This window comes from Capra hircus, chromosome 15 (genome assembly GCF_001704415.2).
Source record: "Capra hircus breed San Clemente chromosome 15, ASM170441v1, whole genome shotgun sequence".
NCBI classification, from domain to species: domain Eukaryota; kingdom Metazoa; phylum Chordata; class Mammalia; order Artiodactyla; family Bovidae; genus Capra; species Capra hircus.
In genome coordinates this window covers 3,678,719-3,695,576 of record NC_030822.1, presented here as the reverse complement: position 1 = coordinate 3,695,576, position 16,858 = coordinate 3,678,719, and the positions used below count along the sequence as shown (strand labels likewise).

General features: G+C 36.6%; 1 protein-coding gene across 1 annotated transcript; it reads left to right on the top strand.

The window, feature by feature from the left end:
• LOC102178556 (olfactory receptor 8K3-like) lies at positions 12,266 to 13,207 on the top strand. The gene has a single exon (XM_005690246.3). It carries the CDS (start codon positions 12,266 to 12,268, stop codon positions 13,205 to 13,207), a length of 942 nt encoding a protein of 313 aa, XP_005690303.3.

Below are 16,858 nucleotides of genomic sequence, written 5' to 3'. Positions count from 1 at the left end.
ATTTGCTCAAATGCCCTCCTTCCACATGGGGAACTTAGGGTCCTGTTTTTTCCTCCTCAGTTTTATTGTTACCACATATGAATCCTACAGAACCTATTCACTCAACATCATGACATTTCAGCAACTCAGATCAGCACAGCATCAGTTTTTGTCTTATTCAGTCTTTTTGTCTATACTTGTGAATATATCAATTAACACAAATTTCTTAGAGACAAAAATTATTTTAAATAGTTCTTATCTAAGGGTCATTTTGCAAATTGACCATATGAGGGTCATATGCAAACTATATTTGGATAAGAGGTCCACTGTATGATAAATTATATTTGTTGCTTCTCTTTCATGTTGCTTTTTTTCCTCAAATTTGATTGATTGAGTGTACATTATAGGATATGCACATTCAATGATAAGGATACATTATCTCACTGCCTTGATTTGAGTTCCTCTTCTAAGAAATGTAATGTGTCAGTCCCATGAGTTGGTCTATGCTGTATTTCAAGTGAAAGTATAGTGTGACATGTAACAATTGATATGCAAGTTATGATGTCTGTACTGATTTACTCCAAACTGCCATTCAGGTTCAGTTCAGTTGCTCAGTCATGTCAAACTCTTTGTGACCCCATGAACTGCAGCACAACAGGCTTCCCTGTCCATCACCAACTCCTGGAGTTTACTCAAACTCAAGGCCATGGAGTCAGTGATGCCATCTAACCATCTCATCCTCTGTCATCCCCTTCTCCTCCTGCCTTCAATCTTTCCCAGCATCAGGGTCTTTTCCAATGAGTAGGCTCTTCGCATCAGGTGGTCAAAGTACTGGAGTTTTAGCTTCAGCATCAGTCCTTCCATTGAATATTCAGGACTGATTTCCTTTAGGATGGACTGGTTGGATCTCCTTGCAGTCCAAGGGACTCTCAAGAGTCTTCTTCAACACCGCAGTTTAAAAGCATCAATTCTTTGGTACTCAGCTTTCTTTATAGTGCACCTCTCATATCCATACATGACTACTGGGAAAAACATAGCTTTGACTAGATGGACCTTTGTTAGAAAAGTAATGCCTCTGCTTTTTAATATACTGTCTAGATAGGTCATAGCTTTTCTTCCAAGAAGCAAGCATCTTTTAATTTCATGGCTGCAGCCACCAACTGCAGTTATTTTGGTGCCCCTCAAAATACTGTTTCCATTGTTTCCCCATCTATTTGCCATGAAGTTATGGGACCAGATGCCGTGATCTTAGTTTTCTGAATGTTGAGTTTTAAGCCAACATTTTTTTACTGTTCTCTCTCTTTTCCATCAAGATGCTCTTAAATCGCTCCACATTTCTGTCTACTTTTTGTATTTTTTTAAACATTAATGGTTTTTATTTATGTCATAGAGGGACTAGGTTTTTTCCTTCAACCACTGTCAGAGACTAAAATTTTGCATGTGATCAGTACTTCTCTGATGGTTCAGTGCTTAAGAATTTACTTGCCATTGCCAGGGACACAGGTTTGATCCCTGGTTGTGGAAGACCCCTCATACTCTAGATAATAAGCCCTTGTGCCACAATCACTGAAGCCAGAATACCTAGGGCTTGTGCTTAACAAAAACAGAAGCTCCCACCTGTTGTAACTAAAGCTTGCATGCAGCAATGAATACCAAGAACAGCCAAAAATAAATAAATATTTATAATAAAAATATTTTAAAAACTATTAACATTTTTCATGCAGTCAAATAAATTTGAATAAACAAATTCATTTGGATTAAAATTATGTTACCAGTTCAGTTTAGTTTAGTCACTCAGTCGTGTCCGACTCTTTGCGACCCCATGAATCACAGCACACCAGGCCTTCCTGTCCATCACCAACTCCCAGATTCACCCAAACTCATGTCCATCGAGTCAGTGATGCCATCCAGCCATCTCATCCTCTGTCATCCCCTTCTCCTTCTGCCCCCAATCCCTCCCAGCATCAGAGTCTTTTCCAATGAGTCAACTCTTTGCATGAGGTGGCCAAATTATTGGAGTTTCAGCTTTAGCATTGGTCCTTCCAAAGAAATCCCAGGACTGATCTCCTTTAGAATGGACTGGTTGGATCTCCTTGAAGTCCAAGGGACTCTCAAGGGTCTTCTCCAAAACCACAGTTCAAACACATCAATTCTTTAGTGCTCAGCTTTCTTCACAGTCCAACTTTCACATTCATACATGACCACTGGAAAAACCATAGCCTTGACTAGACGGACCTTTGTTGGCAAAGTAATGTCTCTGCTTTTGAATATGCTGTCTAGGTTGGTCATAACTTTTGTTTCAAGGAGTAAGCGTCTTTTAATTTCATGGCTGTAATCATCATCTGCACTGATTTTGGAGCCCAAAAAATAAAGTCTGACACTGTTTCCACTGTTTCCCCATCTATTTGCCAGGAAGCGATGGGACCAGATGCCATGACCTTCGTTTTCTGAATGTTGAGCTTTAAGCCAACTTTTTCCACTCTCCTCTTTCACTTTCATCAAGAGGATTTTTTAGTTCCTCTTCACTTTCTGCCATAAGGGTGGTGTCATCTGCATATCTGAGGTGATTGATATTTCTCCCAGCAATCTTGATTCCAGCTTGTGTTTCTTCCAGTCCAACGTTTCTCATGATGTACTCAGCATATAAGTTAAATAAGCAGGGTGTAAAAATAAATATTACTAATAAGCTTTTATAGTTGATTTTTTAATTATGAAAATTAATATAGCTAAAAAATATGTACTTATAATCATAAACTATCTTTGTAGAACATTATATTGGACAGTGATACTGTGAAATGTTAATTTTAGTTATTGATGGCTGCTGAGATTATCAGTATTCTTAATTTAATAAATTTGCTTATATGTTCTTCCCAAAACATCTTTAGTAAATAATTGCAACTTTTACGACAAAGAAAATTGTCTAATATCTGGGATTGAAAAAATCTTAAGTAAGCATAATGCAATATACCTTTTCTAATATCAGTCTTAGTGTGCTTCATATAATAGTCCCCTTAAAATGATGTACAAAAGGGGAAAAATTCAGATTCACAGATGTTTCCAATATATTTCATACATTCTATAAATTACTCTCTATTTCAGTATTATGTGAATCCATACTTTATTTGGGCTTCCCAAGTAGCATTAGTGGTAAAGAACCCACCTGTCAAAGCAGGTATATGTAAGAGACATATGTTCAATGACTGAATCAGGGAGATCCCCTGGAGGAGGGCATGGCAACCCACTCTAGTATTCTTGCCTGGAAAATCTCATGGACAGAGGAGCCTGGCAGGCTGTAGTCCATTGGTCTCACAAAGTCTGACATGACTAAAGAAACTTAGCACACAGACAAACGTTATTCAAGGAAGTTTTTCAATTTTTAATAGAATATGAATACTTGAAAAAATAGGAGTTGGTAAATCAATGATTTACCAACATAAATGAATAAGTTGATAGAGTATTTTGAATATCAATTATATTTAATAAAAAATACAGAAACAATTTTAAAAGAGCACTAGAATATTAGAAAAAGACAAATACAAAGGAAACTTTAACAACCCTACTATTGTATTTGAAACAGCAATCTGAGCTTTAAGTCAGAAATATGAGGTGTAATTTAAACATATATATATATATATGCATGTATGTATTCATGTAAGTACACTAAGAAACACTTTACAACAAATTGCAGAATAAGGATTATCTCAGATACAAATGTATATTAAAAATAACTCCCTCAAACTCCAAATCAGGTTCTTGTGTATTGACTATTTGATATTGAGGAAAAAGAAATAACTGATTTTTCTCCTCTTCTTTCAGTTCAGTTCAGTTCAGTCGCTTAGTCATGTCCAACTCTTTGCGACCCCATGAATCTCAGCACGCCAGGCCTCCCTGTCCATCACAAACTCCCGGAGTTCTCTCAGACTCACGTCCATCGAGTCAGTGATGCCATCCAGCCATCTCATCCTCTGTCGTCCCCTTCTCCTCCTGCTCTCAATCCCTCCCAGCATCAGGGTCTTTTCCAGTGAGTCAGCTCTTCCCATCAGGTGGCCAAAGTACTGGATTTCAGCTTCAATATCAGTCCTATCAATGAACACCCAGGACTGATCTCCTTTAGGATGGACTGGTTGGATTTCCTTTCAGTCCAAGGGACTCTCAAGAGTCTTCTCCAACACCATAGTTCAAACGTATCAATTCTTTGGTGCTCAGCTTTCTTCACAGTCCAGCCGTCATATCCATACATGACTACTGGAAAAACTGTAGCCTTGACTAGATGGACCTTTGTTGGCAAAATAATGTCTCTGCTTTTAAGTATGTTGGCCATAGTTTGGTCATAACTTTCCTTTCAAGGAGTAAGCGTCTTTTAATTTCATGGCTGCAATCACCATCTGCAGTGATTTTGGAGCCAAACAAGAAAAAAAACATTGCATTTTCCAACTTTTAAAGCAATGCTTTCCAAAAGTATAAAAAACAGGAAAAGGTATTTAAAAATACAAGTCTTAATAGATATTCAAAAATTCTAAACAAAAACTGAACAGACTTAATCTAACAATATGTATAAATAATAATGCATCAGTGATTAGCTAATCCCTGAAAAGTATCATGTTTAATATTTTAAAAAATAAATTTACATACATACCATTTAATTCACTTCAAGTAAAATCAAATACTTAGGTAAAAACTAAGCAAGCATGGAAATCATCCAAGTGTAGTGAATACTTTTGTGGGATGAAGAAAAAAATTAAGAATATCTGTATACTGAAAAGTAAATAATACTGATTAACAAAATCAGAGATGTTTGGAATGAGATGTTAAGCATACTCAGTTCACAGTTGAAAGACTAAATGTGGTAAAGATCCTAGTTCTCTCTAAAGTGATCTATAGATTTAATGCAAAGTCCATGAAGTTTCAGCAGATATTCTACAGACACAGATGGGTTTACTCTACAATATATATGGTGGGCCAAGGACCTAAAATAACTAAATCTGATGAGACCTTGCAACCTCATGGACTGTAGCCCATCAGGCTACTCCGTCCATGGAATTTTCCAGGTGAGAATATGGAAGTGGGTTGCCATTCCTTTCTCCAGGGGATCTTCCTGACCTAGGGTTTGAACCCTGGTCTCCTGCACTGCAGGCAAATTCTTTACCATCTGAGTTGCCAGGGAAGCCCTACACATGTTAAAATGTAGAATAATAAAGAATGGCCACTCCTCATTGTGCTGACTTACTATCTTACTATGTAGCTACAGTAATAAAAACTGTTGGTACTGGTGGAGAGATGTCCTATAAATCAACAGAACAAAATAAAAATTCACAAGTAGACCTTGAAATCTGATTAATTCTTTATGAATGTGCAAAGGTAATTCAATAAAAGAAAGACAGTATATTTTAAAATGGGGTAGATGAATTAGACATTCAAAAGGGACATCACCTGATGCGAAGAGTTGACTTATTGGAAAAGACCCTGATGCTGGGAGGGATTGGGGGTAGGAGGAGAAGGGGACAACAGAGGACGAGATGGTTGGATGGCATCACCGACTTGATGGACATGGGTTTGGGTGGGCTCCCGGAGTTTGTGATGGACAGGGAGGCCTGGCGTGCTGCAGTCCATGGGGTCACAAAGAGTCAGATATGACTGAGCAACTGAACTGAACTGAAGGGAATAAAACTACAAATAATGTTTATCTAAACCTTTTGTAAATCAAATTAGTTAAAAGTATAAAAATGCAAAGTGTAAGACAGAAAATCTTTAGAGAACAATATAGGACAAAAGCTGTCTGGGACCCAGAATTGTTACCCAGACTAAGCTTCTACTGCAGAATAGGGCAATACATCGAGAGAGGAGTTGTTGGTACAAGGAATAGTGAGTTTATTAGGAAAGCCAGCAAACGGAGAAGATGGTAGACTAATGTTCCAAAGAATCATCTTAACAGAGGTAGACTTCAGGCTTCTTTAATAATAAAAGGGAAAGGGTTGTGGCTGGTTGTTGCAAACTTTTCGGTACAGGAATCCTGTGTTCTTGCAGAAGTCCACACAGATCTGGTCACAATGTTCATGCTAACCTCCAGCAAGACAATTGTTACACTCTTTGTACCTTTAAACATCAGAGTTTTAAAAAGGAGCTATTATGTATACTTCAGACTATATGCAAATTCATTTACGAAAAGCGGCAGGTCCAACATGACTAAGCACAGTCAACAGAGTGTTAATTCAGAGCTGAAGGAATACCTGACATGGAGGCAAGTTTGTTCTGTTACAGAACTAGTGAGGAGTTTATAGATCATGATTTCAAAATTAGTAGCTATCATAGTAGAGTTTATAAATTGAACTGCATCAGAATTAAAAGGATATATTTAATACCAATCGCTCGTGAGCACTCAGCTGAGGAAATGAAAACTTATGCTTGGGCAATCACCTTTATGAAAATTCAGATAGAGTCAGACACAGCTGCAGTGACTGAGCACAGCACAGAAATTAAAAGAGTAGTCTCCTATATTAAATAAAAAAGAAAGAAATGTGAAAGAAAACATTTTGCATATGCACAATGTACGATTATTTTTAGTTCACTTACATGTTTTATGTAACGCAATAAGACAGTGATTCAACAGATCCCCTTTGCATCGCCCACTTGAGGAGACCATTGCGGAGGATAGGAGTACCGACAGGCTTGTTGTACAGGTAAAATACACTATTCTAGATCCCTATTTGGTGGGATGTAGAGTACACCAGAGAAACAGAATCAATAGGAAGCTAACTAAGAGTAAAAGCAGAAAGAAAAACACCCAAGTAGATCTCACTCACTTTGCTGCGCCTGCTGCTGCTAAGTCGCTTCAGTCGTGCCCGACTCTGTGCGACCCCATAGACGGCAGCCCACCAGGCTCCCCCGTCCCTGGGATTCTCCAGGCAAGAACACTGGAGCGGGTTGCCATTTCCTTCTCCAATGCATGAAAGTGAAAAGTGAAAGTGAAGTCTCTCAGTTGTGTCCGACTGTTAGCGACCCCATGGACTGCAGCCCACCAGGCTCCTCCATGGGAGTTTCCAGGCAAGAGTATTGGAGCGGGTTGCCATTTCCTTCTCCGTTACTCACTTTGGGGGAATACAAATCATTCTGGACTAGTAATAAACACACTTACTCCCTAGTTTCCATTAAGGTTTCCAGTGCCTCAGGGACAATCACAAAGTTGCTTATTATCTCCTCAGGGAGAGACACAGAGAGTGAAAATTTTCCATAAATTGCTCTCACTATGCATATTCTGAAACACATGGAAAAGTCAAGACACACCTTTTGTGACAGGTAAGCAGGTAGTATATTTCATGTGGTGTCATATTTTACCAATATACAAGTAGTTTGGTAATTTGCAATAGAGCACTTATTCTATAACCAAGCATATCAAAATATTGAGATTTCTGATTGACTTCTCTGTGCATCCTGTTATTGATAATGCACAATCAGAATAGGACTGCTCCCCTTTTTCTTTAGATTAATATACAAATATTTTCACAGCTGCTGATGACTACCTTTGAATCATCAGTGCTACAATGTTCATGTAATATTTATGTTTTATATCAAGACTTCAATATATGAATTTTTTGTTCAGTTGCTAAGTTGTATCCAACTCTTTGCTATCCCATGGACTGCAGCCTGTCAGGCTTCCCTGTCCTTAACTATCTCCTGGAGTTTGCTCAAATTCATGTCCATTGAGATGGTGATGCTATTCAACTATCTCATACTCTGCCACCCTCTTCTTTTTTTCCCTTCAATCTTTCCCAGTATCAGCATCTTTTCCAGTGAGTCAGCTCTTCACATCATATGTCCAGGGTGTTGAAGTTTCAGATTCAGCATCAGTCCTTCCATTGAATATTCAGGGTTGGATTCCTTTAGGATTGATTCCTTTAGAATTGATCGGTTTGATTTCCATGCAATCCAAGGGACTCTTAAGAGTCTTTTCAGCATGACAATTTAAATAAGAAAGGACAAAGCTGAGAGATAAGACAGCTTAAAGAGTAAGATGCATATTCACTGCAGATGGTGATTGCAGCCATGAAATCAAAAGACTCTTACTCCTTGGAAGGAAAGCTATGACCAACCTAGACAGCATATTCAAAAGCAGAGACATTACTTTGCCAACAAAGGTCTGTCTAGTCAAGGCTATGGTTTTTCCAGTAGTCATGTATGGATGTGAGAGTTGGACTGTGAAGAAAGCAGAGTGCTTAAGAATTGATGCTTTTGAACTGTGGTGTTGGAGAAGACTCCTGTGAGTTCCTTGGACTGCAAGGAGATCTAACCAGTCCATTCTGAAGGAGATCAGTCCTGGGTATTCATTGGAAGGACTGATATTGAAGCTGAAACTCCAATACTTTGGCCACCTCATGTCAAGAGTTAACTCATTGGAAAAGACCCTGATGCTGGGAGGGATTGGAGGCAGGAGGAGAAGGGGATGACAGAGGATGAGATGGCTCGATGGCATCACCGACTCGATGGACATGGGTTTGAGTAAACTCTGGGAGTTGATGATGGACAGGGAGGCCTGGTGTGCTGCAGTTCACAGGGTCACAAAGACTCGGACATGACTGAGCGACTAAACTGAAAGAGTAAGAAATTATATATATGTGTAAATAAATTATGGCCTAATTATGAAGTGGCAAGTAGTCAATTTCCAGGTTGTTGTCTTTCCAAATCTTTAGTTATTGATTCTGAGCTTTTCTTAGTCTCCTCTCAAAAATTGTATATTTAATGAACATTTAAATTAATGTGTAATTTTTTTTCCTGATCTTTTGATGAGAAAAATGGGGATTTCCCCCTTTCATTGAGATGTGAAAAGTAATTTTTGGAGCCTAGGGGACTTTGAATGCCTAATGTTATGGTGATGATATAATGTACAGCATGTTTCCAGTGGAATCAGACAGAAAACACATACATATAATTTTCTCAAAGACTAGATTTTAAAAATGAATCATCAGATAATCAACACAGATAGCAAATAGGAAAAAGTAATTTGATGCTTTCCATACAATTCTGATGTTGTTAATAAGCTTTTCAGTCCTTAATTATCTTACAGGAATATCAGCACTTGCCAGTGTAATCATTTATTCTTTAGCCTTTCAAAATTGCACCTAAACAAGACTTCTACGCCTTCTTTCATTAATTAAAAAAATTAATTGTAGCTCAGTATTTCTGACATAAGAAATTAATGTATGCAAGGACATGATATCAGAAGCTCACAGCCTTGTACACAAGATTTACTTGTGGTGTGTTTATTTCCTATAAACATATTTATAATTTAACATTATAAAATATTTTTATTTTTTAATAAAATATTTTTTCAATTATTAAAGTTCAGAAACTCCTGACACTACCATTTTGTTTGTAATTAGGAAATTACATGACAAAGGAGCCTGGGGGGCTACAGTCCATGGGTCAGCAAAGAGTATATATATGAGGGTAGACCCTGGTTGCTTAGATGGTAAAGAATCTACCAGCAATGTGGGAGGCCTGGGTTTGATCCCTGGGTCTGGAAGATTCCCTGGAGAAGGGCATGGTAAACCACTCCAGTCTTCTTGCCTTGAGAATCCCATGGACAGAAGAGCCTGGTGGGCTACAGTCCATGGGAGCACAGAGTCTGACATGGCTGAGCAACTAACACATACATGTATTTTATTTTGCCAGTATCCTATTGTGTAATATAGTGATTTAAAACTTAAGTTTTATATAAGGTAGACAATGTCTTTATCCAAAAGTAATGTTTATAAAATTTCATTATATAAAACAAATTCCAGTGACATCACTTTCTGTCGATTTGCTCAAATTCCTTACAATGTCTTTGGTTCCTCCTTGACAAAATATATATTACATGTTAAAAACAACGTGGAATATGTCAGTTATACTGAAAATAATCTCGGGGGAAGAAATGTGCAAAATTTTAGGTAAATATGCGTCACATATATGAGGTAAGGTAGTCCATAAATTATTCAAAAGAAATGACAGTCCCAATGGAGTTGGGACCTGTTACCTGAACACAGGTATCAACCTATTTATCATCATGATAATTCTGACAAAAAAATTAAATCACAGAAAAATGAATTTATAAATGCCTGTGTAAGCATAATCTATTTTAGGTAACCTGCTCTCTCTACTAAGTTGAAAACAAACAACAAAAATTTCCTATGTAATTGATTTTGAGGGTATTTAAGGTACCATGAATATCTTGAAATATTTTATTTTTGATTATTTTCACAGCAACCCTGCAAGAAACAGGGTTGATTTTGCTGATGTATATAAAGATATTCACAAAATTTACACTTGCCAAATTATTCCTTTGTTTATACAAAAATATAGGAATAACAGATATCAACCTATGTATATTTCTTAAAATTTCCTTATATGAAGACAAATGTCTAGTAACTTCTGATAGCATTTCCTTACTTTTACACCTCTGTCCAATATTAGTCAAGAGTATTAATCATTTCATCTTGTACTATCAATAGACATAAGGTCTTTCATATAAATATGTTTGAATACAGGGGCTGCTAAATGTATCTACACGTAATTGCAAATAGAATTTTATAAATTTATGCAGTTAGAACATGACTATGTTATACTATATGATTGTAATTATGTAAGTATAATTATAATTACAGTAAGTCCTCCACATAATAATGGGTTTCCTTCTGAGAGCGTGCTTGCAAGTTTGAGTTGCCAGTAGGATTCCTTGTGTCTCAGATGGTAAAGAACCTGCCTGTAATGCAGGAGACTGGGGTTCTATCCCTGGGTGTGGAAGATTCCCTGGAGAAAGGAATGGCAATTCATTCCAGTATTATTGCCTGAAGAATCCCATGAACAGAGGAGACTGTGGGCCACAGTCCATGGGGTCACAAAGAGTCAGACAAGACTGAGGAGCTAACATATCCTTTTTTCATCATCAAAGTTACCCTAGGTCCCCAACTAATGCAATTGACTATATACTATTGAGCTGTGATAGGTTTATAGCACCCGTCACCATCGTTTGTATACTTGCTTCTATCCTGGGATAGAAATAAATATGCTGTATTGCAGTACAAATTACTGTACAGTAAGTACCAAAAACCACAGCTACATGGATGCAGGTGCATTATAATGGATGCCAGACACCTGAACTAACTTACATAATTGTACACATGAAAACATGCTTGCATCTTAGACAGCTTACAAATTAAAGATTTATAGTTACAGAATTGATAGCATATAATATATAACTAAAAAGTTGTCAAGTAATAAAGGTTATGTTAATACTTTTCCTTTCTGCTTCTTTTATCTACTTTTATATCAATCTATATATCTACACATGTGTCAGTGTTTGCCAAAAATAGCCATTTGGCGTTTGAGTAAAAGGAAAGTCGCTCAGTTGTGTCCAACTCTTTGCAACCCATGGACTATAGCTTGCCAGGTTCCTCTGTTCATGGAATTTTTCAGGGCAAAATACTGGAATGGGTAGCTGTTCCCTTCTCCAAGGAATCTTCCCAACCCAGGGATCAAACCCAGGTCTCCTGAATTGCAAGCAGATTCTTTACCATTTGAGCCACCAGGGAAGCCCAAGAAAAGTGGAGTGATTCACCTATACCTTCTCCAAGGATCTTTCCAATCCAGAAATTGATCCAAGGTCTCCTACATTGCAGGCAGATTGTTTATCATCTGAGCTACCAGGAAAGCCTGTAAAAGTGAAAGTATTTGTCTGTGGGCTCTTTGTGACCCCAGGGACTCTAACCACCAGGCTCCTCCATTTATGGAATTCTCCAGGCAAGAATACTGGAGTGGGTAGCCATTCCGTTCTCCAGGAGATCTTCCCAACTCAGGGATCAAACCCAGGTCTGCTGCATTGCTGGAAGATTCTTTACCATCTGAGCCACAAGGGAAGCATAATTCTTTCTGGTTGAGGGATACCATAATACAGTATCATACTTAGAAGTATCGCTGGACTATAACCATTTGAAGCCAGCGGCTTGCTTCCTCCATTGGTGACAATCAAAATGCCTCAAGATATTATTGAATGCTCTTTGGGGAACTAATTTTTCCCATTGGAAAATGACAAACCTAGCCCTCTCTCCAACTGTATTGCTCTCTCTGTAACCATTTCTATTTCTATAAATGTATGCTTTCCTTCCAGGAGGCAGTCATTTTAATAGAATCTAAACTTTAAAATTCAATTTATTATATTTGTATTAACTTTGAATGCTAAAAAAATCACCAGGATTTAAAACATAACACTATTTACTACTTTGAGGTCTTTATCCAGCGTATGTTTTCTGATAAAATGGAAGAACACAACAGAACGGTGCTGAGTGAATTCATCCTCATGGGAATTACAGACCGTCCTGAGCTGCAGGCTCCATTGTTTGGGCTCTTCCTCATCATCTACGTGACCTCAGTGGTGGGCAACTTGGGCATGGTCATCCTCACTAAGGTGGACTCCAGGCTACAGACACCCATGTACTTCTTTCTCAGGCACCTGGCTCTTACTGATCTGGGTTATTCAACAGCTGTGGGCCCCAAAATGTTGGTAAATTTTGTTGTGGATCAGAATAAAATCTCTTATTATTTGTGTGCTACACAGATGGCTTTCTTCATCATGTTCATTATTAATGAACTTTTTATTCTGGCGACAATGTCTTATGACCGTTATGTGGCCATCTGTAACCCTCTGCTCTACACAGTCATCATGTCACAAAGGGTGTGTAAAGTGCTGGTGGCGATCCCCTATGTCTATAGCACATTCGTTTCTCTGTTGATTACCATAAAGCTTTTTAATTCATTCTTCTGTGGCTATAATGTCATCAATCATTTCTACTGTGACAATTTCCCCTTGTTATCTTTGCTTTGCTCAAACACACATGAAATTGAACTTATGATAATGATTTTCTCAGCTTTTAATTTGACTTTCACCCTGGCGATAGTTCTTGTGTCTTACCTGCTCATCCTCGCAGCTATTCTCAGGATGAAATCCGCTGAAGGTAGGCGGAAGGCTTTTTCTACCTGTGGATCCCACCTGACAGTGGTCACCGTGTTCTATGGGACTTTGACATTTATGTATGTGAAACCCAAGTCCAGTCATTCCTTTGACACTGATAAAGTGGCATCTATATTTTACACTCTTGTTATTCCCATGTTGAATCCTTTGATTTATAGCCTAAGAAACAAAGATGTAAACTCTGCACTACAGAAGATGTGGAGAAAACTATGTAGCATCTTTTCCTAATGATCAGTGTCAATGTGATTGCTACAAATTAGGTTAAGGACTTCATATCTCATTTTTTTGTGTGTTTTCAGAGGGGAAAATGAACACAACAGTTTAGACATTTAGAGAATAACTTCTATGTGCCATTCACACTTCTATGTGATATAAATTTATTAGTGTAAGAAAAAACAGGAAAAATATTTGCCATCTTTGACAAGAGATAAAAATATATGCAAAATATGAAATCAATTTTAGAGTACGGTGGAATGAGTTAAGACACATACACCATAAGAGCAGTCAAGGCGAGGAAGCTATGTAGGAATGATGAAAAACAGTAGGTACAAAAGGAGAATGAAATGCCTTTTAGGATAGTCAGTCTTTGGAATAAACTTTAAAGTATCAATTTGTGTTTGTGTACCTGTGTGTGTTTTGTGTTAGTGCATTCACTCCATTTTAGTCTTCATGTTCTTCCACAAAGTGTGTTAAAAGCAAACTCAGGGTCTCTTTTCAGAAGTAAAAAGGAGGCATTCTCATGATTTTGTCTATGCTGTATTTATAGCGAATGTGTAATGTGAAATGTAGCAATTGATATATATCATATGATACCTGGACTAACTTCCTCCAAACCCTCACTAAAGAACCCCATTTTTTGCTTACTTTTAGTATTTTTAACATTCAAGACATTTTCTCTACATCAAGGAGGGTGTAGGCTCACTTCTTTGTCCACCAACAAAGAAGTAGAATTTTCTATGTAGTCAATTAAATTTCAATAAATGACATTCTTGGCAAACACGTGTATACCTGTGGCAGACTCATGTTGATTTTTGGCAAAGCCAATACAATATTGTAAAGTAATTAACCTCCAATTAAAATAAATAAATTTATATTAAAATTTTCGACCATAAAAAATTTCAATAAATAATATTCATTGAAATAAAATAATTATGTGTATGTTGTTTTTGCTGTTCAGCTGCTAAGTCATGTCCAACTCTTTGCAACCCCATACACTGCAGCATACCAGGCTCCTATGTCCTCTGCTATCTCCCAGATTTTGCTCGAATTTATGTCCATTGAGTCAGAGATGCTACCTAATCATCTCATCTACTACTCTCTCATCCTCTTTTCCTTTTTCCTTCAATCGTATCCAGCATCAAGGAAACATGTATAATGTCATATAAAAATACAGAGAAGGAAGTGGCAACCCACTCCAGTACTCTTGCCTGGAAAATTCCGTAGATGAAGGAGCCTGGTAGGCTAGAGTTCATGGAGTCACAAAGAGTCAGACAGGACTGAATGACTTCACTTTCTTTCTTTCAATAGTTCCTTTTGGAGAAGGAAATGGCAACCCACTCCAGTGCTCTTGCCTGGAGAATCCTGTGGATGGCGGGGCCTGGTGGCCTATAGTCTATGGAGTTGCAAAGAGTCAGACAGGACTAAGCAACTAACACACACACAAACATAAAATAAATATTACTCACAGGTTTTAAAACAGGTTTTACAACAGGTTTTACAGTTGGTTTTTAATTAGGAAAAAAGTATGAACAATACACACATAAGTAAAATAAAATATTTGTTTCTAGGAAATTATGTTGACAGAAACACAGTAAAATAACATTGGATGGTAGTGGCTATTGAGATTATTAAAATGCTTAATTTTATATTTTTGTTTATATATTCTTCCCAAACATTTTAAATGAATAGTTATAACTTTCATGATCTTTCCTGTAGCTCAGATGGTAAAGAATCTGCTTGTAGTACAGGAGACCTGGGTTAAATCCCTGGGTCAGGAAGATCCTCTGGAGAAGGGAACAGCAATCCACTCCAGTATTCTTGCCTGGAGAATCCCATGGATAGAGGAGCCTGACGGGTTACAGTTCATAGGGTCGCAAAGAATCAGACAGGTCTGAGCAACTAACACTATAACTTTCATAATGAAGAAAGATATAGTCTCTAATATCTGAATTTTAAAAATTAACTGTGACTAAGTGTATATAATATATCATATATTTCATTTATTTTATGCTACTTTGTTATATTCAGTAAACATATCAGTTATTTAAGGAAGTTGGCTAATTTTTCATGGAATGCAAACATTGAAAAATAGCAGTTTATACACAAATGAATAATTTGAATGGACATTTTTGATGTCAATATAATTTAATGCATAATATAATAATAATAATATTTTTTAAAATAAATAAAGTTAGACAGAAAGGAAAGTACAAGGAAACTTTACCAACACCAATATTTCTTTGAAATAGCAATTTGTGCTTAAGGCCAGAACCATATGAAAGGATATAATTTAAATATATATATATATATATATTGATGTATTTGGACACTAAGACACACTATTAAAAAATCAAGAATTAAGATGATCTCAAACATAAATTTGTGTTAAAATAACTCCACTCCAAAATCTGATTCAGGTGCCTTGATTGCAAAACTCTACATAATGTTTAGGGCTAAAGAAGTAAACAAATGGCTTCTAATTCTTTCAGAAAACTAAAGATAAGGTACATTTCCTAACTCTACTTGGAAAGATTTTCTGTTATAAAAGTGCAGGAGAAGTTATTTTAAGAAAAAAATAACAGCTTATCAGTCTTAACATATATTCCAAAATTCTAAACAAAATTGTATCAAATTGAATCTAGAAAAATATGGAAACAAGAATGCATAATGAGAAAAGAATATATTTCACATTAAAAAAGTAATTTATACACATACCATTTAAATCTCCCCAATATTAATACAATGAAGTAATTGAGTAGAAACTAAGAAGGCATTTAAATGCCCCAAGCAAAATGAAATGTTTTGGTGAAACAAACAAATAAAAAAAATACATAAACAAGATCAGTATACTGAAAAGTACAGAGTGCTGAGTAACAAAACCAAAGACAAATTGAATGAGTTGGTAAACTTACTCACTTCACATAGTTTAATACTGAAAACAACCCACATGCCTTTCAATGAGTGAAGAAGGTGTGCCATCATGTAATAATACTCAGCCCTGAAAAAAGAACAGGCATTGATATACAAAAAGTATGAATGCACTTCAATAAAATTATGCTGAATGAACACAACCTATTGGGAAAGATTACATGTGGTATTTTCTTTATAAAATTATTCAATGGGTAAAATTATAGTGATGGATTCATGTTGATGTATGGCAAAACCAATACAATATTGTCAAATAATTAACCTCCAATTAAAATAAATAAATTTATATTTAAAAAATTATAGTGATGAAAGCTGCTTAGTATTTAGGTTAAAGATAAGAATAAGAGGAGAGAATGGGTGTGACTATGAAGAAACGATATGAGCGATATCCGTGATGATGAAGTGAGTCTGTGTGATGATAATTTTGAGGAGGGTATGTGATTATATAAATGAAGATACACAAATTTGTGCGTGCAAGTCCAGTGAAGTGTGAACAAATTCAGTGGATTGTACCAAAGATAATTTCATGGTTATGATATTGTACTGTTTTATGCAAGTTCTTACCTCTAGGAGCACTAAAATGGACAGAAGTCTCCGTGTTCTCTTTTTGAAACCTTCTTGTGATCCTATAATTACTTCAACACAATTTTTTTTTAATCAAGTTTAAGGCTGCCTGGGACAATGTGGGATAAGAAAGAGTAGTCTATATTTCCATAACTCTGGGAGATGGAT

Bases quoted from the DNA above. Each gene is read 5' to 3' on its own strand.
- LOC102178556 (XM_005690246.3), top strand. From the start codon at position 12,266: ATGGAAGAACACAACAGAACGGTGCTGAGTGAATTCATCCTCATGGGA.